At 43.5% G+C, this 26,913-nt stretch overlaps 1 protein-coding gene across 3 annotated transcripts in view; it reads right to left on the bottom strand.

Annotated features, from left to right (window-relative positions):
- LOC110532453 (reelin) overlaps window positions 1-26,913 on the bottom strand; it is a 296,686-nt gene that overhangs the window by 18,992 nt on the left and 250,781 nt on the right. The window contains exons 44-54 of one of the 3 annotated variants that reach the window (XM_036980629.1): window positions 25,329-25,552; window positions 18,154-18,304; window positions 15,950-16,084; window positions 15,432-15,555; window positions 14,808-15,057; window positions 5,709-5,877; window positions 5,441-5,581; window positions 5,078-5,255; window positions 1,129-1,322; window positions 584-888; window positions 110-264 (exon numbers count right to left, since the gene is read on the bottom strand). In XM_036980629.1, the coding sequence (XP_036836524.1) occupies window positions 110-264; window positions 584-888; window positions 1,129-1,322; window positions 5,078-5,255; window positions 5,441-5,581; window positions 5,709-5,877; window positions 14,808-15,057; window positions 15,432-15,555; window positions 15,950-16,084; window positions 18,154-18,304; window positions 25,329-25,552 (2,026 nt within the window). The remainder of the gene's footprint in view (window positions 1-109; window positions 265-583; window positions 889-1,128; window positions 1,323-5,077; window positions 5,256-5,440; window positions 5,582-5,708; window positions 5,878-14,807; window positions 15,058-15,431; window positions 15,556-15,949; window positions 16,085-18,153; window positions 18,305-25,328; window positions 25,553-26,913) is intronic. The other 2 variants (XM_036980637.1, XM_036980632.1) reach the window with 2 other exon arrangements.

Below are 26,913 nucleotides of genomic sequence, written 5' to 3'. Positions count from 1 at the left end.
AGTGTTTCGGAATTGAACATCCCTGGTCTAGGGGGTAGGAACAGGGATTGTTTTTCGACAGGGCCACACACTCAACCATTTCCACTGTTTTGTACAAAATTGTTGTTACCTTGAACTGCATGACCCAGCCTTTGTCCGGGACGATGTCATGTGTGACTGCATACACCTCTCTGCCGTCATCATTACCACACACCATGACTCCGTCTGGAGAGCTACAGAACCTCTGAACCGCACAGTCCTCACTGAACAGCCAGTGATCACTCACTGAGAGAGAGGGAAGCAGTGGAGAGGGTTCAGAGAAAGGAAGAGGGAGAGAGAAAGTAAGCATCCATCTCATCAAACAAAATACCTTATTTCAAATAACTTATTCGTTTTTTTCATATACCTAGATTCAATAAATGTTCCTTCTGAAAGCAGTTGTATTTGATGCGGTCATTGCTTATTAGGATGAAACCTAATGTGAGAGGCACAAAATCAACTCAACAATCAGACAAGTCACAATTAGGGCCTGTATGACTGAAAGATCCTCCCCCAATTGTGTATGTACATGTAGTTGTGTATGTACCTGTAGATGTGTATGTACCTGTGGTGGTGTATGTTGTGGTCTCGTCCAGATCCCCTGTGTATATACCTGAGGTGCTCTCCTCCTCTCCCTCATTCAACAGGCCTATCCTGCCCGTGGGGGTACCATCAGCGGGCGCTCTCTCGTGGTTAGGCAGCGCCACCCCTCCGAAGGTGTCAGAGATCTGTGCCCGCGGGTCGGAACCAGCGATTAGGACGTTATCCAGTGCCCAGTCACTGTGGTCGGACCCCTCGTGGGTCGGTTGCCACCAGCGCACACGCACACCCTCCTGACGGGCCGCATGGGGCAGCAGTACATTGACGAATCTACACATGACACACAGGTTAGGATTGGGAACAGCTGATGTGAAAGGGGTGGACAGGTTAAAGCCAATTTCCAGTTACTGTATATCCTATTTTACTGTACTTCATTACTTGTAAGTCTATAAATACTCCTACTTTTTTCATGTGTGTTAAGCCTGACCTTTGGGTAGAACATAAACCGTGGGAGCACTGGGAGCAATCAACAAAGTGTGCGTATATCTATTTTTCATAAAAAAGGCCCACCCAGGCTTTCTGTACAGGTCGTAAAAGATCTCTGTCAACAGGATCCAGTTGATTCCACCATTCAGACTGAACTCCAGTAGTACACACTGGTTACGGTTGCTCGGCGGGGTCATGCAGCCATACATAAAGTAGAACTGGATGAACTCTGCGTTGGTCAGGTTCAGATCCACCGTCACCAGCTGACGACTACAACTCTGTTGGAGAGAGATAGATACAAGAGAAAACATGGAGGTTAAAGAGAAAGACATATTAGGTGGTGTCACGAACCTCGTCCTCTTCTGAGAGTAGCGAGAAGGATCGGAGGACCAACACTGTACACTGAACAAAAACAATAAACAACAAACTAACAGTCCCGTAAGGTGAATGACAAAACACTAAACAGGAAATAGACACCCACGAAACCCAGGTGGAAAAAGGCTACCTAAGTAGACAACTAACGACAACTGCCTCTGATTGAAAACCATACTAGGCCGAACACAAAAACCAACATAGAAAAACAAACAGACTGCCCACCCCAAGTCACACCCTGACAATACTAAAACAAAGACAAAACAAAGGAACTAAGGTCAGAACGTGACAGTACCCCCCCCCCCCCCCCCCCCCCCTCAAAGGTGCAGACTCTGGCCACAAAACCTGAACCTATAGGGGAGGGTCTGGGTGGGCGTCTGTCTGCAGGTGGCTCTGGCGTGGGACATGGACCCCACTTCACCATAGTTTTTGTCCGCCTCCTCAACCGCCCCCGTGGCCTCTTATGAGCGGCGACCCTCGCTGCCGACCTCGGACTGGGGACCCTCGCCACGGGTCCCGAATGGACGGGAGACTTCTGCAGCGCCGGACAGGCGGGAGACTCCGGCAGCGCCGGGCAGGAGGGAGACTCCGGCAGCGCCGGGCAGGAGGGAGAATCCGGCAGCGCTACAGTGAAGGGCGATTCTGGCATTGCCGGCGTGACAGGCAGCTCTGGCAGCTCCTGGCTGACTGATGGCTCTGGCAGCTCCTGGCTGACTGACGGCTCTGGCAGCTCCTGGCTGACTGACGGCTCTGGCAGCTCCTGGCAGCTCCTGGCTGACTGACGGCTCTGGCAGCTCCTGGCAGACTGACGGCTCTGGCAGCTCCTGGCTGACTGACGGCTCTGGCAGCTCCTGGCAGCTCCTGGCTGACTGACGGCTCTGGCAGCTCCTGGCAGACTGACGGCTCTGGCAGCTCCTGGCTGACGGCTCTGGCAGCTCCTGGCTGACGGCTTTGGCAGCTCCTGGCTGACTGACGGCTCAGGACAGACTGGCGGCTCTGGCGGCTCAGGACAGACGGGAGACCCTGTAGGGAGAAGACAGAGAGACAGCCTGGTGCGGGGGGCTGCCACCGGAGGGCTGGTACGTGGAGGTAGCACCGGACAGACTGGACCGTGAAATCGCACTGGAGCTCTTGAGCACCGAGCCTGCCCAACCTGACCTGGTTGAATGCTCCCCGTAGCCAGGCCAGTGCAGCGAGGTGGAATAGCCCGCACTGGGCTGTGCTGGCGAACCGGGGACACCATGCGTAAGGCTGGTGCCATGTACACCGGCCCGAGGAGACGCACTGGAGACCAGATGCGCTGAGCCGGCTTCGTGGCACCTGGCTCAATGCCCACTCTAGCCCGGCCGATACGAGGCGCTGGGATGTACCGCACCGGGCTATGCACATGCACCGGGGACACTGTGCGCCTCACAGCATAACACGGTGCCTGCCCGGTCCCTCTCTCTCTCCAGGAAGCACGGAAAGTTGGCGCAGGTCTACTACCTGACTACTCCACACTCCCCATGTGCCTCCTCCCAATACATTTTTGGGGATGCCTCTTGGGCGTCCACCCACGCCGCCGTGCTGCCTCCTCATACCACTGCCTCTCGGCTTTCGCTGCCTCCAGCTCAGCCTTGGGGCAGCGATATTCTCCAGCCTGTGCCCATGGTCTCTTGCCGTCCAGAATGTCCTCCCATGTCCATGATTCCTGCGATCGCTGCTGCTGCCCGTTACCACGCTGCTTGGTCCTTTTGTGGTGGTTGTTTCTGTCACGAACCTCGTCCTCCTCTTCTGAGGAGGAGTAGCGAGAAGGATCGGAGGACCAACACGCAGCGTTGTAAGTGCGCATAATTTAATGAAGCAAAATGAACACTGAACAAAAACAATAAACAACAAATGAACAGTCCCGTAAGGTGAATGACAAAACACTAAACAGAAAATAAACACCCACGAAACCCAGGTGGAAAAAGGCTACCTAAGTATGATTCTCAATCAGAGACAACTAACGACACCTGCCTCTGATTGAGAACCATACTAGGCCGAACACAAAAACCAACATAGAAAAACAAATAGACTGCCCACCTCAACTCACACCCTGACCATACTAAAACAAAGACAAAACAAAGGAACTAAGGTCAGAACTTGACAGATGGAGAGACACACCAGGTTTGGGCTCAATTTAATTTCTGTATTAAACATTTTTTAAATTAAATTGAGGTGATAAAAGAGAAAATCAAAGTCAAGTAAAAATAGCTGTTTATTTTCAATAAGGAATTTTCTGTTATTAAATTGTAGTGTCAACTGTAATAAATTCTAACCCTGATAACAACAGAGAGGGGGGGGGGGGGGGGGGGGCAATGCAAATACATTTTAAGGATCTGAGGACCCATGCAAAATCTTTTCAGTCTCCTGAGGGGGAATAGGTTTTGTCGTGCCCTCTTCACGACTGTCTTGGTGTGATTGGACCATGTTAGTTTGTTGTTGATGTAGACACCAAGGAACTTGAAGCTCTCAACCTGCTCCAGTGCTGCCCTGTCGATGAGAATGGGGTCGTGCTCGGTCCTCTTTTTCCTGTAGTCCACAATCATCTCCTTTGTCTCCTTTGGCTGTAGTCAATGAATAGCATTCTCACATAGGTGTTCTTTTTGTCCAGCTGGGAAAGGGCAGTGCAATAGAGATTGCATCATCTGTGGATCTGTTGGGGCGGTATGCAACTTGGAATGGGTCTAGGGTTTCTGGGATAATGGTGTTGATGGGAGCCATGACCAGCCTTTCAAAGCACTTCATGGCTACAGTCGTGAGTGCTACGGGTCGGCTGTGCTTCCCTTTGTAGTCTGTAATGGTTTGCAAGCCCTGCCACATCCGACGAGCGTCAGAGCCGGTGTAGTACGATTCGATCTTAGTCCTGTATTGATGCTTTGCCTTTGCCGACGATTGTTCGTCGGAGAGCATAGCGGGATTTCTTATAAGCTTCCTGGTTAGAGTCAGAGTCCCTCTCCTTGAAAGTGGCAGCTCTAGCCTTTAGGTCAGTGCGGATGTTGCCTGTAATCCATGGCTTCTGGTTTGGGTATGTACGTACGATCACTGTTGGGATGACATCATCTATGCAGTTAGTGATGAAGCCAATGACTAATGTGGTGTACTCCTCAATGCCATCGTAGGATTCCCTGAATTTATTCCAATCTGTGCTAGCAAAACAGTCCTGTAGCTTAGCATCTGCTTCATCTGACCACTTTTGTATTGATCTAGTCACTGGTGCTTCCTGCTTTAATTTTTTGCAGGAGGAATCAGGAGGACAGAATTAGGAATCAGGAGGACAGAATTATGGTCAGATTTGCCAAAAAGAGGGCGAGGGAGAGCTTTGTATGCATCTCCGTGTGTGGAGTCAAGGTGGTCGAGAGTTTTTTTTTCCCTCTGGTTGCACATGTAACATGCTGATAGAAATTTAGTAAAACGGATTTAAGTTTCCCTGCATTAAAGTTCCCGGCAACTAGGAGCTCCGCTTATGGGTGAGCGTTTTCTTGTTTGCTTCTGCCGGAATACAGCTCATTCAATGCTGTCTTACTGTAGTGTCAGCCTCTATCTGTGGTGGTATGTAAACAGGTATGCAGATGAAAACTATCTCTGTAGGTAGTGTGGTCTACAGGCACAATGGATTGATAGATTGATAGGCACTGACCCCGCTGAAGTGCAGTGCAGCCCCAGATGCCACGGCCCCACAAACAGTGCTGAGCTTTCCCCCGGTTACCAGGTGCCAGTGGCTAAGAGAGGGGGCCCGGCTGAAACTGTCCTTCAGCTGGGAGGGCAGGGGGGCCACAGGCTCATCACAGTACTCGCCTTCCCACTCTGGGTCACACCTACATGGGGGACGAGAGGTGAGAGAAAGGGGTAAGGAGGTTATTGAATGGCCTCTCAGGTTGCTGTGTGTGACATTGTTGTTACAGATGTCGGGACTTCTACTTCAACATGGCAATGGAACACCACATTCGTGTCTGTAATTATTCTTTCAGGCTGGTGAGTTACTGAAATATCAGTCACTCACACACAGGAGCTCTGCTGGCAGCGTCCATGTCCGGAGCACATGTCGGAGCAGCCGTCTCCGATGTAGAGATTGTCCAGAGCCCAGGTCTGCTGCTTGTCAAACGGAGCCTGCTGGAACCAACGGAACCGCGTAGCTGGAGACCTGCAGATACATTTTAATGACATAATACAACTCGTACCAACATTTAAAGCTGTTCAAATGTTTGGACAGTGATTTTGAAGAATAGCAACCTCGGTTTGGTTTGGCAGTCAAACAATGTGTAACTGACCTGGCGTAGATGGGAATGGGCAGAGTGACTCGGCCCCACTTGTTGTATGTGTCTGCCACCAGCAGTCTCTGTAGGGTGTAGGAGGAGCAGTCTTGACTGGTGGGGAGACAGTCACGCACCAGAGGCTGCCAGTGCAGACCCAGGTCCAGAGAATACTCAAGCTCAATGGCTGTAATGGACAAGGGTACAGAAAGACGCATAAATCAAATTATAAATCAAATCTAATGTTATTAGTCGCATACACACGTGTAACCTTTATTTAACTAGGCAAGTCAGTTAAGAACAAATTATTATTTTCATTGACAGTCTACACCGGCCAAACCTGGACGACACTGGAAAAATTGTGTTCCGCCGTATGGGACTCCAAATCACGGCCGGTTGTGATAGAGCCTGGATTTGAACCAGGGTGTCTGTAGTGACACCTCAAGCACTGAGATGCAGTGCCTTAGACCGCTGCACCAAACGGGAGCAGTGGAAAATAGTCAGGCCGCTTCCCTTCTTCCACATTTTGTTATTTTGCAGCCTTATTCTAAAATAGATTAAAAACATTTTTTTCCCTCATCAATCTACACAATACCCCATAATGACAGTGAAAACAGGTTTTTAGAATTGTTTTAATATGTATAAAAAAACAGATATCTTGTTTGCATAAGTATTCAGACCCTTCACTATGAGACTCAAAATTGAGCTCAGGTGCATCCTGTTTCCATTGATCATCCCTGAGGAGTTTCTACAACTTGATTGGAGTCCGCCTGTGGTAAATTCAATTGATTGGACATGATTTGGAAAGGCACACACCTGTCTATATAAAGTCCCACAGTTGACAATGCATGTCATGAGGTGGAAGGAATTTTCGGTTAAGCTCCGAGACAGGATTGTGTCGAGGCACAGATCTGGGGAAGGGTACCAAAAAATGTCTGCAGCATTGAAGGTCCACCAGAACACAGTGGTCTCCATCACTCTTAAATGGAAGGAGTTTGGAACCACCAAAACTCTTCCTAGAGCTGACTGCCCGGCCAAACTGAGCAATCGGGGGAGAGGGGCCTTGGTCAGGGATGTGACCAAGAACGCGATGGTGACCCTGATAGTGCTCCAGAGTTCATTACACTGCACTCCTCTGTGGAGATGGGAGAACCTTCCTGGAGGACAACTACCTTTGCAGCACTTCATAAATCAGGCCTTTATGGTAGTGGCCAGACAGAAACCACTCCTCAGTAAAAGGCATATGCCCGCTTGGAGTTTGCTAATAGGCACCTAAAGAACTCTGACCATTTGAAACCAGATTCTCTGATAAAAACAACATTGTAGTCTTTGGCCTGAATGCCAAGCGTCACATCTGGAGGAAACCTGGCACCCATCCCTACGGCGAAGAATGGTGGTGGCAGCATCATGCTGTAGGGATGTTTTTCAGGGACTGGGAGACTAGTCAGGATCGAGGGAAAGATGAACCGAGCAAAGTATATAGAGATCCTTGATGAAAATCTTCTTCAGAGCACTCAGGACCTCAGAATGGAAGGTTTACCTTCCAACGGGACAGCGAACCTAAGCACACAGCTAAGACAATGCAGGAGTTGCTTCGGGACAAGTCTCTCAATGTTCTTGAGTTGCCGAGCCAGAGCCCAGCCTTGAACCATATCAATCATTTCTGGAGAGACCTGAAAATAGCTATGTAGCAAAGATCCCCATCAAACCTTACAGAGCTTGAGAGGATCTGCAGAGAAGAATGGAAATAAACTCCACAAATACAGGTGTGTATCGTCACACCCAAGAAGACTTGAGTCTGTAATCGATGCCAAAGGTGCTTTAACAAAGTACTGAGTAAAGGGTCTGAATAGTTTTGTAAATGTGATTTTTTAAATTTATTTTTAAAATTATTTTTTTACAATTCCCCAAACATTTTAAAACCTGTTTTTACTTTGTCTTTATGGGGTATTATGTGTAGATTGATGGGGGGGGGGGGGGGGGGGGGGGGGGGGACAATTGAATCCATTTCAGAATAAGGTTGTAATATAACAAAACATGGAAAAAGTCAAGGGGTCTGAATACTTTTGTATATGCAATCGTGGGCATAGGTAACAGCTAATGTTCCTAGCTCCAACAGTTTGGTAAAACATAAGAAGTCTGGTAAAGGGATACTATATATATATACATATATATATATATATATATATGCATGCATACATACATACATACATACATACATACATACACTACTGTTCAAAAGTTTGGGGTCACTTGGAAATGTCCTTGTTTTTGAAAGAAGAGCTCATTTCTTGTCCTTTAAAATAACATCAAATTGATCAGAAATACAGTGTAGACATTGATAATGTTGCAGATGACTATTGTAGCTGGAAATGGCTGAAGGCCAGCATCCCGGAATCACCTCTTCACTGTTGACATTGAGACCGGTGTTTTGTGGGTACTATTTAATGAAACTGCCAGTTGAGGACTTGTGAGGTGTCTGTTTCTCAAACTAGACAAACTGCTGGCCTTCACCCATTCCAGCTACAATAGTCATACACACATTTCTAAGTGACCCCAAACTTTTGAACAGTAGTGTACACATAGATATATGGATGAGCAATGTCAAGCAGCATAGGCAAGATGCAATAGATGCTAAAAAATACAGTATATAGATATGAGAAGATTAATTCAAGATATGTAAACATTAGTAAAGTGGCATTATTTAAGTGACTACTGATCCATTTATTAAAGTGGCCAGCGATTTCAAGTCTCTATGTAGGCAGCAGCCTCTCTGTGTTAGTGATGGGTGTTTAACAGTCTGATGGCCTTGAGATAGAATCTGTTTCTCAGTCTCTCGGTGCCAACAGAGATTTACCTGTACTGACCTGGCCTTCTGGATGGTAGCAAGGTGAACAGGCAGTGGCTTGGGTGGTTGTTGTTCTTGATTATGTTTTTGGCCTTCCTGTGACATCGGGTGCTGAAGGTGTCCTAGAGAGCAGGTAGTTTGCCCCTGGTGACCGCACCACGTTCTGGAAAGCTTTGCGGTTGTGGGCGGTGCAGTTGCCGTACCAGGCGGTGACACAGCCTGACAGGATGCTCTCAATTGTGCATCTGTAAAAGTTTGTGGGGGTTGACAGGCCAAATTTCTTCAGCCTCCTGAGGTTGAAGAGGTGCTGTTGCGCCTTCTTCACCATACTGTCTGTTTGGGTGGACCATTTCAGTTTGTCCATGGTGTCCACCTTCTCCACTGCTGTCCCGATGATGTGGATAGGGGGGTGCTCCCTGTTTCCCGAAGTCCACGATCATCTCCCTTGTTTTGTTGACGTTGAGTGATAGGTTGTTTTCCTGACACCCTCACTTCCTCCCTTATAGGCTGTCTCATGATTGTTGGTGATCAAGTCTACTATTGTTGTGTCGTCTGCAAACTAGATGAGTACGCACCCTTGTGGGAGTACAGGAGGGGGATGAGCATGCACCCTTGTGGGGCCCCAGTGTTGAGGATCAGCGGGGTGGAGATGTTGTTTCCTACCTTCACCACCTGGGGGTGGCCCATCAGGAATTCCAGGACCCAATCACACAGGGCGGGGTTGAAACCCAGGTCCTCAAGCTTAATGATGAATTTGGAGGGTAGTGTTATGTTGAATGCTGAGCTATAGTCAATGAACAGCATTCTTACATCCTCTTGTCCAGGTGGGATAGGACAGTGTGCAGTGTAATGGCGAATGAATCGTCTATGGACCTATTGGGGTGGTAAGCAAATTTAAGTGGGTCTAGGATGACAGGTAAGGTGGAGGTCATATGATCCTTGACTAGCCTCTCAAAGTACTTCATGTTGACAGAAGTGAGTGTTACGGGGCGATAGTCATTCAGTTCAGTTACCTTTGCCTTCTTGGGTACAGGAACAATGGTGGCCTTCTTGAAGCATGTGGATAGGGAGAGATTGAATTGTCCGTAAACACACCAGCCAGCTGGTCTGTGCATGCTCTGAGAACGTGGCTAGGGATGCCGTCTGGACCGGCAGCCTTGCGAGGGTTAACATGTTTAAATGTGTTACTCACGTCGGCCACGGATAAGGAGAGGCCACAGTCCTTCGTAGCAGGCTGCTTCGGTGACACGGCATTATCCTCAAAGCGGGCAAAGAAGGTGTTTAGTTAATCTGAAAGCAAGACCGTGACTCCACTTTGTATCTATACTGACATTTTGTTTGTTTGATTGCCTTGCATAATGACACTGTTTGAATTCGGCCATATTTGCAGTCACCTTTCCGTGGTTAAATGCGGTGGTTCGCGCTTTCAGTTTTGGGCAAATGCCGCCATCTATCCACGGTTTCTGGTTAGGGTAAGTTTTAACAGTCACAGTAGGTACAACTCCTATACACTTCCTTATAAACTCACTCACCGAATCAGCGTATACATCAATATTATTCTCCGAGGCTACCGAGAACATATCAAAACAATCTTGAAGAGCAGAATCCGTTGAATAGTCCTGAGCATGGGTACATCCTGTTTGAGTTTCTGCCTATAGGCAGGGAGGAACAAAAGGTAGTCGTGGTCAGATTTGCCAAAAGGAGGGCGGGAGAGGGCCTTATATGCATCGCGTAAGTTAGAGTAGCAGTGATCCAGTGTTTTACCAGCACGAGCACTACAGTCAATATGCTGATAGAATTTAGGTAGCCTTGTTATCAAATTTGCTTTGTTATAATCCCCAGCTACATTAAACACAGCTTCAGGATATCCGGTTTCCAGTTTGCATAAAGTCCAGTGAAGTTTCTTGAGGGCGTCGTGGTATTGGCTTGAGGGGGGATATACACGGCTGTGACAATACCCGATGAGAATTCCCCTTGGGAGATAGTACGGTCGGCATTTGATTGTGAGGAATTCTAGGTCAGGTGAACAAAGGGACATGAGTTCCTGTATGTTGTTACAATTACACCATGAGTTGTTAATCATGAAACATACACCCCCGCCCTTCCTCTTCCCGGAGAGATGTTTATTCCTGTCGGCGCGACAAACATGGAATCCAGGTGGCTGTACCAACTCCGACAGAATTTCCCGAGACAGCCATGTACTTTGAAACAGAGTAGTTACAATCCCTGATGTCTCTCTAGAAAGCAACCCTTGCCCTAATTTTGTCTACCTTGTTATCCTGAGACTGGACATTAGCGAGTAATATACTTGGAATCTGTGGGTGGTGTACGTGCCTCCAAAGTCTGGTCAGAAGACCGCTCCGTCTACCTCTTCTGCGGCTGTTTTGTTTAGGATCAACCTCTGGAATCAGTTCAAATGCCCTGTGTGGTTCGAACAAAGGTACCGCTTCGGGAAAGTTGTATTCCTGGTCGTAGTGCTGGTAAGTTGATGTCTCTCTGATTTCCTATAGTTCTTGCCGGCTGTATGTAATAACACTTAAGTTTTTCTGGGCTAACAATGTAAGAAATAATAGATAAAAAAACGAAATACTGCAAAGTTTCCTAAGGACTAGAAGCAAAGCAGCCCCCTCTGTCAGCCCCATCTTGCTATCAAAGCCTACTGGATGATAACTTGTTTTTAACTAGGACATACGAATTTATAACTGACTTTTTCTGACATAACATAGGTACAGCAGATCCCCCTTATTGTATGGGACACTTTTAAAATGTGCCTTTAGATGCCATGCAATTCAGAACTCATCTACAAAACAAAACAAAACAAATTTAGGTCAAAATAGTCCATATTAACAAAGGAAATGGAAAGACTAACAATACAGATAGATAGCAATAAAAAACTTTACCATACATGCTCATATTAGAGGAAAAAGAAAAAGAAATGGAGGAACTTATTCAAGAAAGATCCCATGTAATATATTATAAAAATAAAATCTACTGGATGGAATATGAGGAAAAATGCACCATATATTTTTTTTTATATTCGACAAAGAAATGCTAACTAAAATAATTTGCTGAAACTTGTTACAAATTATGCAGTTACCAAACTATATTTTGAAAGAGGAAGTAAAGTACTTCAAGCATATGTTTTCGTCTCCTCCATCTCCGCTAACCAAAGCCAATTGTATGGATTTTTTCCAATTAATAATGTTAAATTATCATCTGTACAGAAAGACTCATGTGAAGGCCAATTTACAGAGGAGGAACTTCTTGATGCAATTAAAGCCATTAAGGCTGGGAAAACTCCTGGGCTGGACGGCATACCAGTGGAAGTATACCAAACTTTTTTTGACATACTCAGAAGACCGTTATTAGCATGATTTACCCACTCCTATATAAATGGTAGATTATCGGACACTCAACAAGAAGGTCTGATTTCATTATTACTGAAACAGGATCCAAATGGTACATAAAAAGATCCTGTCCATTTAAAAAATTGGAGGCCTCTTACACTTCAGTGTTGTGATGCAAAAATTCTAGCTAATTGCTTAGAATAGAATTAAAAAAGGTATTGTCGGATATTATTCATCCTAATCAGACAGGGTTTTTACATGGACGATACATTGGAGTTAATATGAGACAAGTACTGGAAACAATAGAGCTCTCTCTGAAGTATCGGGGAAAACAGGACTGGTATTCATAGCTGACTTTGAAAAGGCCCTTGATAAAGTACGACTGAAGTTTATATATACTGTATATACAGTGCCTTGCGAAAGTATTCGGCCCCCTTGAACTTTGCGACCTTTTGCCACATTTCAGGCTTCAAACATAAAGATATAAAACTGTATTTTTTTGTGAAGAATCAACAACAAGTGGGACACAATCATGAAGTGGAACGACATTTATTGGATATTTCAAACTTTTTTAACAAATCAAAAACTGAAAAATTGGGCGTGCAAAGTTATTCAGCCCCCTTAAGTTAATACTTTGTATCGCCACCTTTTGCTGCGATTACAGCTGTAAGTCGCTTGGGGTATGTCTCTATCAGTTTTGCACATCGAGAGACTGAATTTTTTTCCCATTCCTCCTTGCAAAACAGCTCGAGCTCAGTGAGGTTGGATGGAGAGCATTTGTGAACAGCAGTTTTCAGTTCTTTCCACAGATTCTCGATTGGATTCAGGTCTGGACTTTGACTTGGCCATTCTAACACCTGGATATGTTTATTTTTGAACCATTCCATTGTAGATTTTGCTTTATGTTTTGGATCATTGTCTTGTTGGAAGACAAATCTCCGTCCCAGTCTCAGGTTTTTTGCAGACTCCATCAGGTTTTCTTCCAGAATGGTCCTGTATTTGGCTCCATCCATTTTAACCATCTTCCCTGTCCCTGCTGAAGAAAAGCAGGCCCAAACCATGATGCTGCCACCACCATGTTTGACAGTGGGGATGGTGTGTTCTGGGTGATGAGCTGTGTTGCTTTTACGCCAAACATAACGTCTTGCATTGTTGCCAAAAAGTTCAATTTTGGTTTCATCTGACCAGAGCACCTTCTTCCACATGTTTGGTGTGTCTCCCAGGTGGCTTATGGCAAACTTTAAACAACACTTTTTATGGATATCTTTAAGAAATGTCTTTCTTCTTGCCACTCTTCCATAAAGGCCAGATTTGTGCAATATACGACTGATTGTTGTCCTATGGACAGAGTCTCCCACCTCAGCTGTAGATCTCTGCAGTTCATCCAGAGTGATCATGGGCCTCTTGGTTGCATCTCTGATCAGTCTTCTCCTTGTATGAGCTGAAAGTTTAGAGGGACGGCCAGGTCTTGGTAGATTTGCAGTGGTCTGATACTCCTTCCATTTCAATATTATCGCTTGCACAGTGCTCCTTGGGATGTTTAAAGCTTGGGAAATCGTTTTGTATCCAAATCCGGCTTTAAACTTCTTCACAACAGTATCTCGGACCTGCCTGGTGTGTTCCTTGTTCTTCATGATGCTCTCTGCGCTTTTAACGGACCTCTGAGACTATCACAGTGCAGGTGCATTTATACGGAGACTTGATTACACAGAAGGTGGATTGTATTTATCATCATTAGTCATTTAGGTCAACATTGGATCATTCAGAGATCCTCACTGAACTTCTGGAGAGAGTTTGCTGCACTGAAAGTAAAGGGGCTGAATAATTTTGCACGCCCAATTTTTCAGTTTTTGATTTGTTAAAAAGGTTTGAAATATCCAATAAATGTTGTTCCACTTCATGATTGTGTCCCACTTGTTGTTGATTCTTCACAAAAAATACAGTTTTATATCTTTATGTTTGAAGCATGAAATGTGGCAAAAGGTCGCAAAGTTCAAGGGGGCCGAATACTTTCGCAAGGCACTGTAAATGCCTGGAATATTTCATTTTTGGAGAATCTCTTAAAAATTGGTTAAAGTTATGTATAGTACGCCTAGGTGTAAAATAGTAAATAATGGCTACACATCAGAAAGTTTTAGACTGTCAAGAGGAGTAAAACAAGGTTGTCCACTATCGGCATATCTATGTATTATTGCCATCGAAATGTTAGCTGTTAAAATTAGAAATCCAGGGCTTCAAGCAAAGGAGTCATTCTATGCTAATGATTCTTGTTTTCTTTAAAATCCACAATTAGAATCCCTAAATAGCCTCATTTTCTAACATCTCTTGTTAATAATTTGCCGGATGCCAGGAGAACACTACCTGCCCCAATGCATAGTGTCAACTGTAAAGTTTGGTGGAGGAGGAATAATTGTATGGGGATGTTTTTCATGGTTCGGGATATGCCACTTAGTTCCAGTAAAGGGACATTATTACGTTACAGCATACAATGACATTCTAGACGATTATGTGCTTCCGACTTTGTGTCAACAGTTTGGGGAAGGTCCTTTCCTGTTCCAGCATGACAATGTCCCCGTTTACAAAACTAGGTTCAGAAATGGTTTGTCGAGATGGGTATGTAAAAACTTGTCTGGCCTAGACAGAGCTCTGACCTCAACCCCATTGAACACCTTTGGGATGAATTGGAAAGATAACTGCGAGCCAGGCCTAATCACCCAACATCAGTGCCCGACCTCACTAACCTAGACAGCATAGCCAGGCAACGTTAATAAAAGCAAAAACAGCAATCAACACCAATCCTGAAAGCTCACATTTTTACCTACGTTTCTTATAAAACTATTCTCTGACTACCTTGACAAAATAAATGTAACATATTATTACTTACATTGACAACCTGTCAAATATATATATTTTGTGGCTCACCGTAGCAGGAGTTTGTGACAGAGCATGAAGCTGAGAAATCAAACTGTATGAAAGCATCCTGTCCCAGGCTGATGTCTGTGGTGACAGCGTAGCGCGTGTTGGACTTTTCTATGAAAGCGAAGGCCGCCCCGTCAGAACCACACACGGGCATGCGGATACCCCCGGGGTAGAGCAGCCAAGAACGCCCATCCATAGAGGAGAAGTCGTCTTCTAAAGGACCCCAGCCACTGGCACTGCCCCCCACCACCACCTGGCAGAGTAGAGAGACATAGGTTCATGTCATATGCGTGATACTGTTATATTGATAAAGATGGACAGATTGAAGGATGGATGAATAATTGGATGAACATATATTTTTATTTATTTATATATATTTTTTCACCTTAATTTAACCAGGTACGCTAGTTGAGAACAAGTTCTCATTTATAACTGCGACCTGGCCAAGATAAAGCAAAGCAGTGCGACGAAAACAACAAAGACACAATAGAAAAAAAAGACAGTCTATATACAGTGTGTGCAACTGGCATGAGGAGGTAAGGCAATAAATAGGCCATAGTAGCGAAGTAATTACAATTTAGCAAATTAGCACTGGAGTGATAGATAGATGTGGGTAAGGTGTTTCACCTGGTCAATAACCCATGGACTATAGAAGTGTCCATTCTCAGAGGGCTGCCACCAGCGTAGGCGCGTGGCGGAGGTACGGGCACGCAGAGGGATCTCCAGGGCCACGAGGCGAGCTTGGTTACTGCTGTTGAAGAAGAGGAAGTTGATTATGATTATGATGAAGGTAATGATTTATTTTATCCATTAGTAAATAATTTTTGCGTCAAAAAGCATGTCAGTATAACACAAAACAATATTTACAGTACAGTGATGTGTCACACCCTTATCTTTTACACCTGTCTTTGTGATTGTCTCCACCCCCCTCCAGGTATCGCCCATCTTCCCCATTATCCCCATTGTCCCCTGTGTAGTTATACCTGTGTTTTCTGTTTGTCTGTTGTCGGATTCTCTTGTTTGTCAAGCTTAACAGCGTTTGTCCTGTCAGCTCCTCTCTTTTCTCAGCCTCTCTTTTTCTCGACACGGTCTGCATCTGGGTCTTACCTTATCCTGATATGAGGTACAGTGAGAGTTATGCTAACCTGTTGGAGAAGAAGAAGTCCTGCAGCAGGCCCCAGGTCAGAGCCCCATCTACAGAGAACTGGAGCAGGACAGGCTGGGAGCGGGGGTCTGGGGAGGCCTTACCACAGCCCAGACGCAGGAAGAACTGAATAAACCTACAAAATATATACAGTTGAAGTCAGAAGTTTACATACACTTAGGTTGGAGTCATTAAAACTTGTTTTCAACCACTCCACAAATTCCTTGGTAACGAACTATAGATTTGGCAAGTCTGTAAGGACATCTACTTTGTGCATGACACAAGTAGTTTTTCCAACAATTGTTACAGACAGATTATTTCACTTATATTTCACAGCATCACAATTCCAGTGGGTCAGAAGTTTACATACACTAAGTTGACTGTGCCTTTAAACAGCTTGGAAAATTCCAGAAAATTATGTCATGGCTTTAGAAGCTTCTGATTGACATCATTTGAGTCAATTGGAGGTGTACCTGTGGATGTATTTCAAGGCTTATCTTCAAACTCAGTGCCTCTTTGCTTGATATCATGGGAAAATCAAAAGAAATCAGCCAAGACCTCAGAAAAACAATTGTAGACCTCCACAAGTCTAGTTCATCCATGGGAGCAATTTCCAAACACCTGAAGGTACCACGTTCATCTATGCAAACGATAGTACGCAAGTATAAACACCATGGGACCACGCATGTCCTCTGGTCTGATGAAACAAAAATAGAACTGTTTGGCCAGTATGACCATAATTATGTTTGGAGGAATAAGGGTGAAGCTTGCAAGTTGAAGGACACCATCCCAACCGTGAAGCACGGGGGTGGCAGCATCATGTTGTGGGGGTGCTTTGCTGCAGGAGGGACTGGTGCACTTCACAAAATAGATGGCATCATGAGGAAGGAAAATGATGTGGATATATTGAAGCAACATCCCAAGACATCAGTCAGGAAGTTAAAGCTTGTTCCAAATGGACAATGACCCCAAGCATACTCTCAAAGTTGTGGCAAAATGGTTTAAGGACAACAAAGTCAAGGTATTGGAGTGGCCATCACAAAGCCCTGACCTCAATCCCAATTACACCAGCTCTGTCAGGAAGAATGGGCCAAAATTCACCCAACTTATTGTGGGATGCTTATGGAAGGCTACCGAAACATTTGACCCAAGTTAAACAATTTAAAGGCAATGCTACCAAATACTAATTGAGGGTATGTAAACTTTTGACCCACTGGGAATGTGATGAAAGAAATAAAAGCTGAAATAAATAATTCTCTCTGCTATTATTCTGACATTTCACATTCTTTCAATAAAGTGGTGATCCTAACTGACCTAAGACAGGGCATTTTATACTAGGGTTAATTGTCAGGAATTGTGAAAAACTGAGTTTAAATGTACTTGGCTAAGGTGTATGTAAACTTCCGACTTCAGCTGTATACTGTATATAATTATAATGCAGATTGATAAATATATGTACAAATATATTTGTTAATTTTTTTAAAATGTTGATTTATTTTACTTCCCTTTCTCACCAATTTCGTGGTATCCAATTGTTAGTAGTTACTATGTTGTCTCATCGCTACAACTCCCATACGGGCTCGGGAGAGACGAAGGTCGAAAGCCATGCGTCCTCCGAAACACAACCCAACCAAGCCGCACTGCTTCTTAACACAGCGTGCATCCAACCCGGAAGCCAGCCGCACCAATACCGTGCACCTAGCGACCTGGTTAGCGTGCACTGCGCCCGGGCCGCCACAGGAGTCGCTAGTCCGCGATGAGACAAGGATATCCCTACCGGCCAAACCCTCCCTAACCCGGACGACACTAAGCCAATTGTGCATCGCCCCATGGACCTCCCGGTTGCGGCCAGCTGCGACAGAGCCTGGGCTCGAACCCAGAGTCTCTGTTGGCACAGCTAGCACTGCGAGATGCAGTGCCCTATATATGTACATTTATCAATGTGTGTGTGTGTAAGTGTGTCTTGAGAAAATATACTTCTTTATCTTTTCGTCTGAATTCAAATGGTTAAACGTAGCTCACACACACATTTTACTATCAATGTGAGGAACATTCCACTTGAGAAGTGAGGAGCAGGTTTTCTAATAGGGTTAAATACATTATGTCACCTCAACTCACCACTTGAGGGCCTCAAAAGCACAGCTATCAGTTAAAAACCTTAAAAACACACACACACACACACACACACACACACAGACACGGTACCTTGCGTTGGAAAGGTCCATGTCGTTGGTGACCAGCATGCGAAGGCCGTCCTCGCTGAAGAACAGGTGGTTCCCACTGGACATGATGCCACATTTCCTGCTAGGTTTCCCTCCACTCAGCAGCCTAAACCTGTCAGCATCCACCGCCCCTCCTGTACACACACACACAAGGGCAAGCAGGCATGCACACAAGCACGACAAACGCACACACAGGCATACAAATTAACATTTTTCATTGGTAGCACCAGTGCTCTCAACTTTAAAAAGTTAGGAGCATCACATGAAATTTAGGAGCACCAGAAAGGAATTATTTTTTAATTGATTGAGATAATAGCCTATACTGGGCTTTATGAATTCTAGCTACTTTTACAGCACCTGTTGTGCCCTAGAAACTAATATATAACACTGTTAACACATTAGTTCATTGAAAACGTGTGGCTTTCTAGTGGCTTTTTCTTTTGCAAAATAGCTATGAATTATCAGACTTATTTTAAAGTAAATGTCAACATATAGCAAAACATTATGGTGTGAAACATTCACTGTTTTACAAGGAACAAAAGCAGGTCTATTTCACTCCAGTAGCTCGAATATTCTGTAAATCATTCACCTGTGGGAACATGACAGCTCTCAATACCCAATAGAAAGATTTTGCCAATACTATCTGATTGATTGTTTGTGAGGAAATTACCTTTGCCCTCGACTTGCAATTAAAACCGATACATTAATCTCTTGCACTGCTCACTTCTGAAGTGGATTCCTCCTCAACTAAAGTGTAAAAGTTAGAGACAGTGGACATTGTGACAGAGGGCTGACTCCAAAAAGCACGAACTAAGCTAGAAGGGGAAATAAATCTCCTAAAAAAGAAAACAGAATCACTCCCTGTGGGTCCTGCTTTTGGTTTCACATCCATGGGCTTATTAAAACTAAAGATAACAATTACATAATAGTACATTATTTTATTTAAAATGATGGCAATGCTAGCTATCCTCTCTTGGAATTTGAAAGCATAAACTCTCCTATTAAATGTTCCAGCTGTCTTGATATCCTATCAAGAAACCATACCGATATACTGTAGCAATGTTCCAAGAAACTCAAAAAGGATACACAAATAGGTTGCTTTTTCATCAACCCCAAATAAAACTAAAGGTGTAATCATAATGATACATAAGAAACTCAAAATTACCATCTTGGGTAAAAGTGAAGACCAAAAAGGCAGAATCACTATCGTTCAATGTTTCCATATTGGAAAGAAAATTGCCTTTTTTTTATGTGTATGCTTCAAATTCATATGAACCCAGGTTTTTCAATTCTCTTGTTAGAAATAACTGAATTCCATCTGGTTATTGGGATACCATTTTGGGCATGCAGGAAAATATTGAATTAGACCAACGCAACCAAGGCAACCATATGCAACCAAGGCTTTCCAGGATATACTCTCTGAGGCCTGGCAAGCACACACTCCTAAAGCAAAAGAGTACACCTCCGATTTCATACATATTTTTTTCATACATTATTTACACCTCTGTCTTCTTTAATCAAGAAAGTAGAAAATCAACAAAATAAGCTTGTCTGACCACCACGCTTACTACTGCCAACTTAAAATGTGTGTGTAAAAGTGTCAAAAGATGGCATTTCAACTGTTCATTATTACAAAATCCTACATTCTGTGATCGATTTGAAAATCAAATAAATAAATTCATGATGATCAATACAAAGTCAGTCGATGTTAACTGTGTTAGTGTTCCCATCAAACACATTTTTCAGACCAGGTAGCTATTACTCTTTCCAAAGTCAAGACAGAACTTCATTTATTAATTAGACAGAAAGCAGAATTTACCATCCATTGAGTAAGACTCAATCATTTCTTCCATGGTAATTGTCCCAGTCGTTTACTGGCCAACATTCTACGCAGTAATTATCAATTAGCTCTCGAGTGGTGCAGCGGTCTAAGGCTCTGCATCTCAGTGCAAGAGGCGTCACTACAGTCCCTGGTTCAAATCCAGGCTGTATCACATCCGGCTGTGATTGGGAGTCCCATAGGGTGGCGCACAATAGGCCCAGCGTCGTCCGGGTTTGGCTGGGGTAGGCCATCATTGTAAATAAGAATTTGTTTTTAACTGACTTGCCTAGTTAATTTCAAAAATTCAAAAAGTTTAGCAACTATTGAAGCTGAAACAGGCAAATTATTATCAGAACCCAAATTAATCAAGCAATGATTCTCCCGCTTATCCAGTATAAAGAACTGTACACCGAAAGGTTGCAAGTTCATATCCCCGAGCTGACAAGGTACAAATCTGTCGTTCTGCCCCTGAACAGGCAGTTAACCCACTGTTCCTAGGCCGCCATTGAAAATAAGAATTTGTTCTTAACTGACTTGCCTAGTTAAATAAAGGTAAAATAAAAATAAATAAAAATTGTAAATCCACATCAAGCCACACCAAAAAATTAAGAACTCCTCCTCTCAACAGAGGAGACAATCTCTCTCAACGAACTCAAAAAGGCATTGGATAGCACAAATAAAGACAAATTACCTCAATGGGACAGTATTCCTCCTGAGGTTTATTTAAAATGTTTGAATCAATTAGTTCCACTGTTGCTCTGATTATTAATACAGCTGTTCACAAAGGTTAATTTGGGAGAAAGGCACTAATTTAGCTTTTAATTTTCTTTAAGTAAGGATGCCACCCAATGTTTTCACTATCGCCCCCTACACAGATATTAAACTGTTTTCCAAAATGTTGTCTTGCCGTCTCGAGACTTACCCAAATAGATCTACACGGACCAAAGCAGGTTTGTTAAAAAGCTTTTTTCTTCGGATGACCTCCGTCGACCATTACATATCTTATATAGATGCGTCATTAGAAACAACAGCTCCTTGGGCTGAATTATCTCTCGATGAAGAAAAAGCTTTTAATAGATTCAAATGGTGATATCACTGATCTGTCTTGGAACATGTGGGAATTGTCTCCAATTTCGTTAATATGACTAAAATATTATATTCCAACCCCTCAACCATAGTTATAACAGGCTATATCTGCTCTGCTCCATTAAGAATCACTGGAAGCAGCAGACAAGGTGATCCAATGTTGCCTCTGCTATTCTCATTGTCCATGGAACTCCTAGCCCAGGGAATTCTTCAATTTAAGGAAATAACACAAATTTCTCTCAAATCTACTGATCACTTAATCTCATTATACGCAGACAATATTTTACTACATCTAGATAATGTATCTCAAACACATTGAAGATCAAATATACATTCAGCTTAATCTCAAGTTATAAAATGAATCTAACCAAATCAGCCCAACTACCTCTCAAGAACCTGTTGGAGGATTCTATCTCTATTTATTGTATCCCAATCGTTACCCGTTTTAAATATTTGTGAGTAGATATATTTCCTTCTTTAGATAAAACCACTTCCAGAAACTTCAACAGAACGCTCAAATCAATTCAATCCGACCTCAGAACTTTGCCAGCTGCTTTAACCGGCAAAATATCTGTTATTAAAAGAAATATATCTCCACGGCTGAATTTCTGTAGTTCAATGCTTCCAATGGCTCCCCTTTCTGGCTACTGGGATACAATTCACAGTGCGGTTAAAACATGTATATTGCAAGGTAAACAATCCCGGATAAAATTAACAGATTTTCAAAAAGGGAAATATATAGGAAGACTATCCGTACCAAACTTTGCCCCATCCTAAATTGGCTAAGACAGGATTATTCTGCCCCCTGGTTGATTAAAGAATGAAATATGGTGTCTCCTATTGCTCTGAAAGAGGTTGTCTTCACTGATATATTCCTTAAACAATGTAAACTGTGCTTTGGTCCTATTATTGCAACAACAACAAAAAAATCCTATTACTGGGAATAAAAATGGCATGCCCGTGCTCTAATATTTCACAATAATGCCTAGCGATCAGGATGGCAACCTTTTGCATCCCCCCCAATGGTCCTGTGGAGTCCGTACCCGCACCGATATCATGGATAGTAATGGTTTGAGAACATTCCAATATTTGAAAGATACATGCATTTTACGAGGCAACTCCGTCTTTCTATATTTACAATTTAGGTCAGCTATGCCGGCCTATGGAGTCTCTTGGGAAACCAAACTATCAAAACATCAAATGATGAGATTTACAGTGCCTTCATAAAGACCTTTTCCAAGTTTTGTTGTGTTACAAAGTGGGATTAAATATATATATTTAATTGTCCGTTTTTGTCAATGATCTACAGAAAATACTCTGTAACGTAAAAGTGAAATAAAAATATGTATTGGTTAGGTAAGTATTCAACCCCTGAGTCAATACATGTTAGAATCACCTTTAGCAGCAGTTACAATCTGGGTAAGTCTCTAAGAGTTTTCCACACCTGGATTGTACATCATTTTCCCAGTATACTTTTCAAAATTCTTCAAGCTCTGTCAAATTGGTTGTTGATCATTGCGATACAACCATTTTAAGGTTTTCCATAGATTTTCAAGCCGATTTAAGTCAAAACTGTTACTTGGCCACTCAGGAACATTCACTGTCTTCTTGGTAAGCAACTCCAGTGTAGATTTGGCGTTGTGTTTTAGGTTATTGTCCTGCTAAAAGGTGAAGTCATCTCCCAGTGTCTGGTGGAAGGCACACTGAACCAGGTTTTCCTCTAGGATTTTCCCTGTGCTTAGCGCAATTCTGTTTCTTTTTTCTTCTGAAAAACTCCCCAGTCTTCAATGATTACAAGCATACCCACAACATGATGCAGCCACCACTATGCTTGGAAATATGGAGAGTGGTACTCAGTAATGTGTTAATTTGGATTTACCTCAAAGACAACACTTTGTATTCAGGACAACATTTTAACTGTTTTGCCACATTTTTTGCAAACAGGATGCATGTTTTGGAATAGATTTTTATTTTATACAGGCTTCCTTATTTTCACTCTGTAAGGTTATTATTGTGGAGTAACTACAATGTTGTTGAGCCATCTGTTTTCTCTTATCACAGCTATCCTGCTAGCCATGATTGGCTAAAATAATGAGTGGGCTGGACATACCGAGAGATGAGTTTGGATTGGTCTACCATAAAGCATGCATCTGTCAATTGGAGCTGGCCAGTATGTTTAGGGTATATAGGGTAGTAAAACTGCATAAACCCAATGTCAAGTTAAAGTGTATTATTAGCTAGCTAACATTAGCTGGCTGGCTCGGTAGCTAACGTTATGTGCATGCTCTCTGTTTTCTGGAGGAGCGAGTTTTGAAATCAGTGGAATTGGAGTATGATAGCTAAAGAGAAGGAGAAAACACCATTGTCAAACTAAGGCAACCAAGCATGGCATCAGACAGGAGACAGAAAGTGGTTTAAATTCAAATGTACTGTTAGCTAGCTAATATTAGCTGGCTGGGTTGCTAGCTAACGTTATGTGTATGATCTTATTCTTTGTATCTCAGACACATTTGTTTGACTAGTTATAGCCATAGAACCTGGTGGTTAGCTACCTACAGAATTATGCAGGGTAGCAACGTCATGAGTTGTGATTATGGTCCATTGTTTAGCTAGCTAGCTGCATGTCTTAACGAGTTCTGCTAGGGAGAGTAAAATGGTCAGAGTGGGGTATTCTCTCATTATGTTTCTGGAAGTAGCTAGCCAATATTAGCCAGTTAGTTGGGTGCTTGACTGTAGTTGAGGTCAGAGCTTTCGGAACAATCCTACTTATTGGCCAGAGCGTCCATTGTGCGCTCTGAACGTGAAACCACAGAGCGATAGGGCAAGTAATGTTCAGTGAGCTGTTCTCTCTCTCTTAGATATCTGGAAGTAGCTGGCATGTTAGTACAGAACGGTTGGATCAACCCTTAAAGAGATGGATGGGGCTAAGGCTTAAGAGGGTGTGAACAATGCTGAACGGGTGTAGACAAAGAAGGGCTCTCCAATAGTAGTACCAAAACATTGAAAGACGTTTTTCTCAAAAGTGAGTTTACAAGCTCATCAACTTTCAAAGCAGATTTACTTTCCCATTGTAGCCACATGTGCAAGAACAGGTACGCTTGTGGTCTCAATTAAATAGAGTAGGCTATAGCCTGCATGGGCAGGGGAAGCACAGGGCGGTTATCATTCCAAGGAAATGTACATCCTAAATATGATCAGGCTGTAGTTTACTACATTTCCTATAAATAAATATTGATCACCCATATTTGTCTCCATCTGAAAATCGTCCCACTCCTAAAAAGAAGGCTATAAAATGTAGGTCAGGTGAAAGTGCAAGCCTCTCCAACTCTTCTCGCTACAAACTACGTCTACCTTAGTTGTTGATATATCCCAGTAATACGATAGATTAATATATTGGTCTACATGAGAACCTCTGGTAATTTAAACTAGTTCTTAGGGTATTTTTGAGCACTTTGATATTGCCTACAGGGCCCAAAATTGCTGGGACCTGGCTGGCAAGTGAGCTGCGTCACATGCTAAAATGCAGGACGGCGCGGGTTTGGAACCAGTTCATGCAAGTGGGAATCCAGTGAGGAAAGAAAAGCTGCATGTGTGGGTGGGAGTGGGATGAAAAAGTCCCACACGATGAGGTAACATGACTGAACTGTGCAAGCAGTTTATTAATATAAAATGTGGTCCGAGATATAAATGTTGAGCAGGTAATATGGGTCAGATCCTTTGACCTGGTGGGGTTAAAAACAAGCCGTTTTCGCTGCAGTAATGGTGTAACCATGACGCTAATGAATCTGTGCCTGATTGTTTCTCTAGGGCACTCAGAAACAATGGTACAGCGAACCCTTAACATTATAACAATTATTATGTGCTGCCAAAATAAAACTCCTGGTCGCACAACAATGTATTTCATCACACTTAGGAGCCCTTTCTACCACAAGTGTATTAATCACATCCATCCAGTTCTCAAAAGATCATCTGATCAATATCAGTATTGATGGCTAAACACAATATCTGAACACTGTGTTTGAACAACACAGATACAGTGACTGTCTACTAGTCTCACTCTCTCTCACACACACGCACACGCACACACACCCTCTGCTTTTATGCGGAAATCTGTGTTTTCTTGCACATTCAAGGAAATGTATATTCCACCAGCAAGGTTAGGTTAATTGTTAGTGTTAAGATCAGGCAGGGTTAATGTAGCCATTATCCGAACCCATACACTTTCTTCCAGTTCTATACCCACTGCCTACCTTCGAAGTCTTCCTTGAGGAAGTCAGGGTTGGATGTGTCGGGTTGGGAGCAGTCTGGTCCTGAGTATCCCGAGTCACACACACAGTGGGTACCCCTCACACATGACCCGTGTCCGTTACACATGTCCTGGCACTGGGGGCCAATGTACACACTGTCCAAAGCCCAGGTAGGGGGGGATGAACCGCTGGAGTAGAAGCCCTGGTACCAACGGAACCGGATGGATCTGAGAGGAGAGAGAAGAAGAAGAAGAGAGAGATGGAGAGAAAGAGATCTATACACTGAGTATACAAAACATTAGGAACACCTGCTCTTTCCAGACGAACCAGGTGAAAGGTATAATCCCTTATTGATGTCACTAATTAAATCCACTTCAATCAGTGTAGATGAAGGGGAGGAGACAGGTTTAAAAAAAAGTTTAAGTCTAGAGCAAATTGAGACATGGATTGTGTATCTCTGCCAATCAGAGACTGAATGGGAAAGACCAAATATTTAAGTGCCCTTGAACAGGGTATGGTAGTAGGTGCCAGGTTCACCGGTTTGAGAGTGTCAGGAACTGCAACGCTGCTGGGTTTTTCCCGCTCAACAGTTTCCTGTGTGTATCAAGAATGGTCCACCACCCAAAGGACATACAGCCAACTTGACACAAATGTGGGAAGCATTGGAGTCAACATGGGCCAGCATCCCTGTGGAATGCTTTTGACAAATAATGGCTGTTCAACTTAATATTAGGAATGTGTTTCTCACAGTCGTGGCCAAAAGTTTTGAGAATGACACAAATATACATTTTCACAAAGTCTGCTGCCTCAGTTTGTATGATGACAATTTGCATATACTCCAGAATGTTATGAAGAGTGATCAGATGAATTGCAATTAATTGCAAAGTCCCTCTTTGCCATGCAAATGAACTGAATCCCCCAAAAACATTTCTCCTACATTTCAGCCTGTCAGAAAAGGACCAGCTGACATCATGTCAGTGATTCTCTCGTTAACACAGGTGTGAGTGTTGACCAGGACAAGGCTGGAGATCACTCTGTCATGCTGATTGAGTTCGAATAACATACTGGAAGCTTCAAAACAGGGTGGTGTTTGGAATCATTGTTCTTCCTCTGTCAGCCATGGTTACCTACAAGGAAACACGTGCCATCATCATTGCTTTGCACAAAAAGGGCTTCACAGGCAAGGATATTACTGCCAGTAAGATTGTACCTAAATCAACCAATTATCGGATCATCAAGAACTTCAAGGAGAGCAGTTCAATTGTTGTGAAGAACACTTCAGGGTGCCCAACAAAAGTCCAGCAAGCGCCAGGACCATCTTCTATAGTTGATTCAGCTGCGGGATCAGTACAGAGCTTGCTCAGGAATGGCAGCAGGCAGGTGTGCATGCATCTGCATGCACAGTGAGGCAAAGACTTTTGGAGGATGGGTTGATGTCAAGATGGGCAGAAAAGAAGCCACTTCTCTCCAGGAAAAACATCAGGGACAGACTGATATTCTGCAAAAGGTACAGGGACTGGACTGCTGAAGACTGGGGTAAAGTCATTTTCTCTGATGAATCCCCTTTCCGATTGTTTGGGGCATCCGG

This window comes from Oncorhynchus mykiss, chromosome 1, assembly GCF_013265735.2.
Source record: "Oncorhynchus mykiss isolate Arlee chromosome 1, USDA_OmykA_1.1, whole genome shotgun sequence".
NCBI classification, from domain to species: Eukaryota; Metazoa; Chordata; class Actinopteri; order Salmoniformes; family Salmonidae; genus Oncorhynchus; species Oncorhynchus mykiss.
The sequence above is the reverse complement of the archived record's forward strand: the minus strand, read 5'-3'. Positions and strand labels throughout refer to the sequence as shown.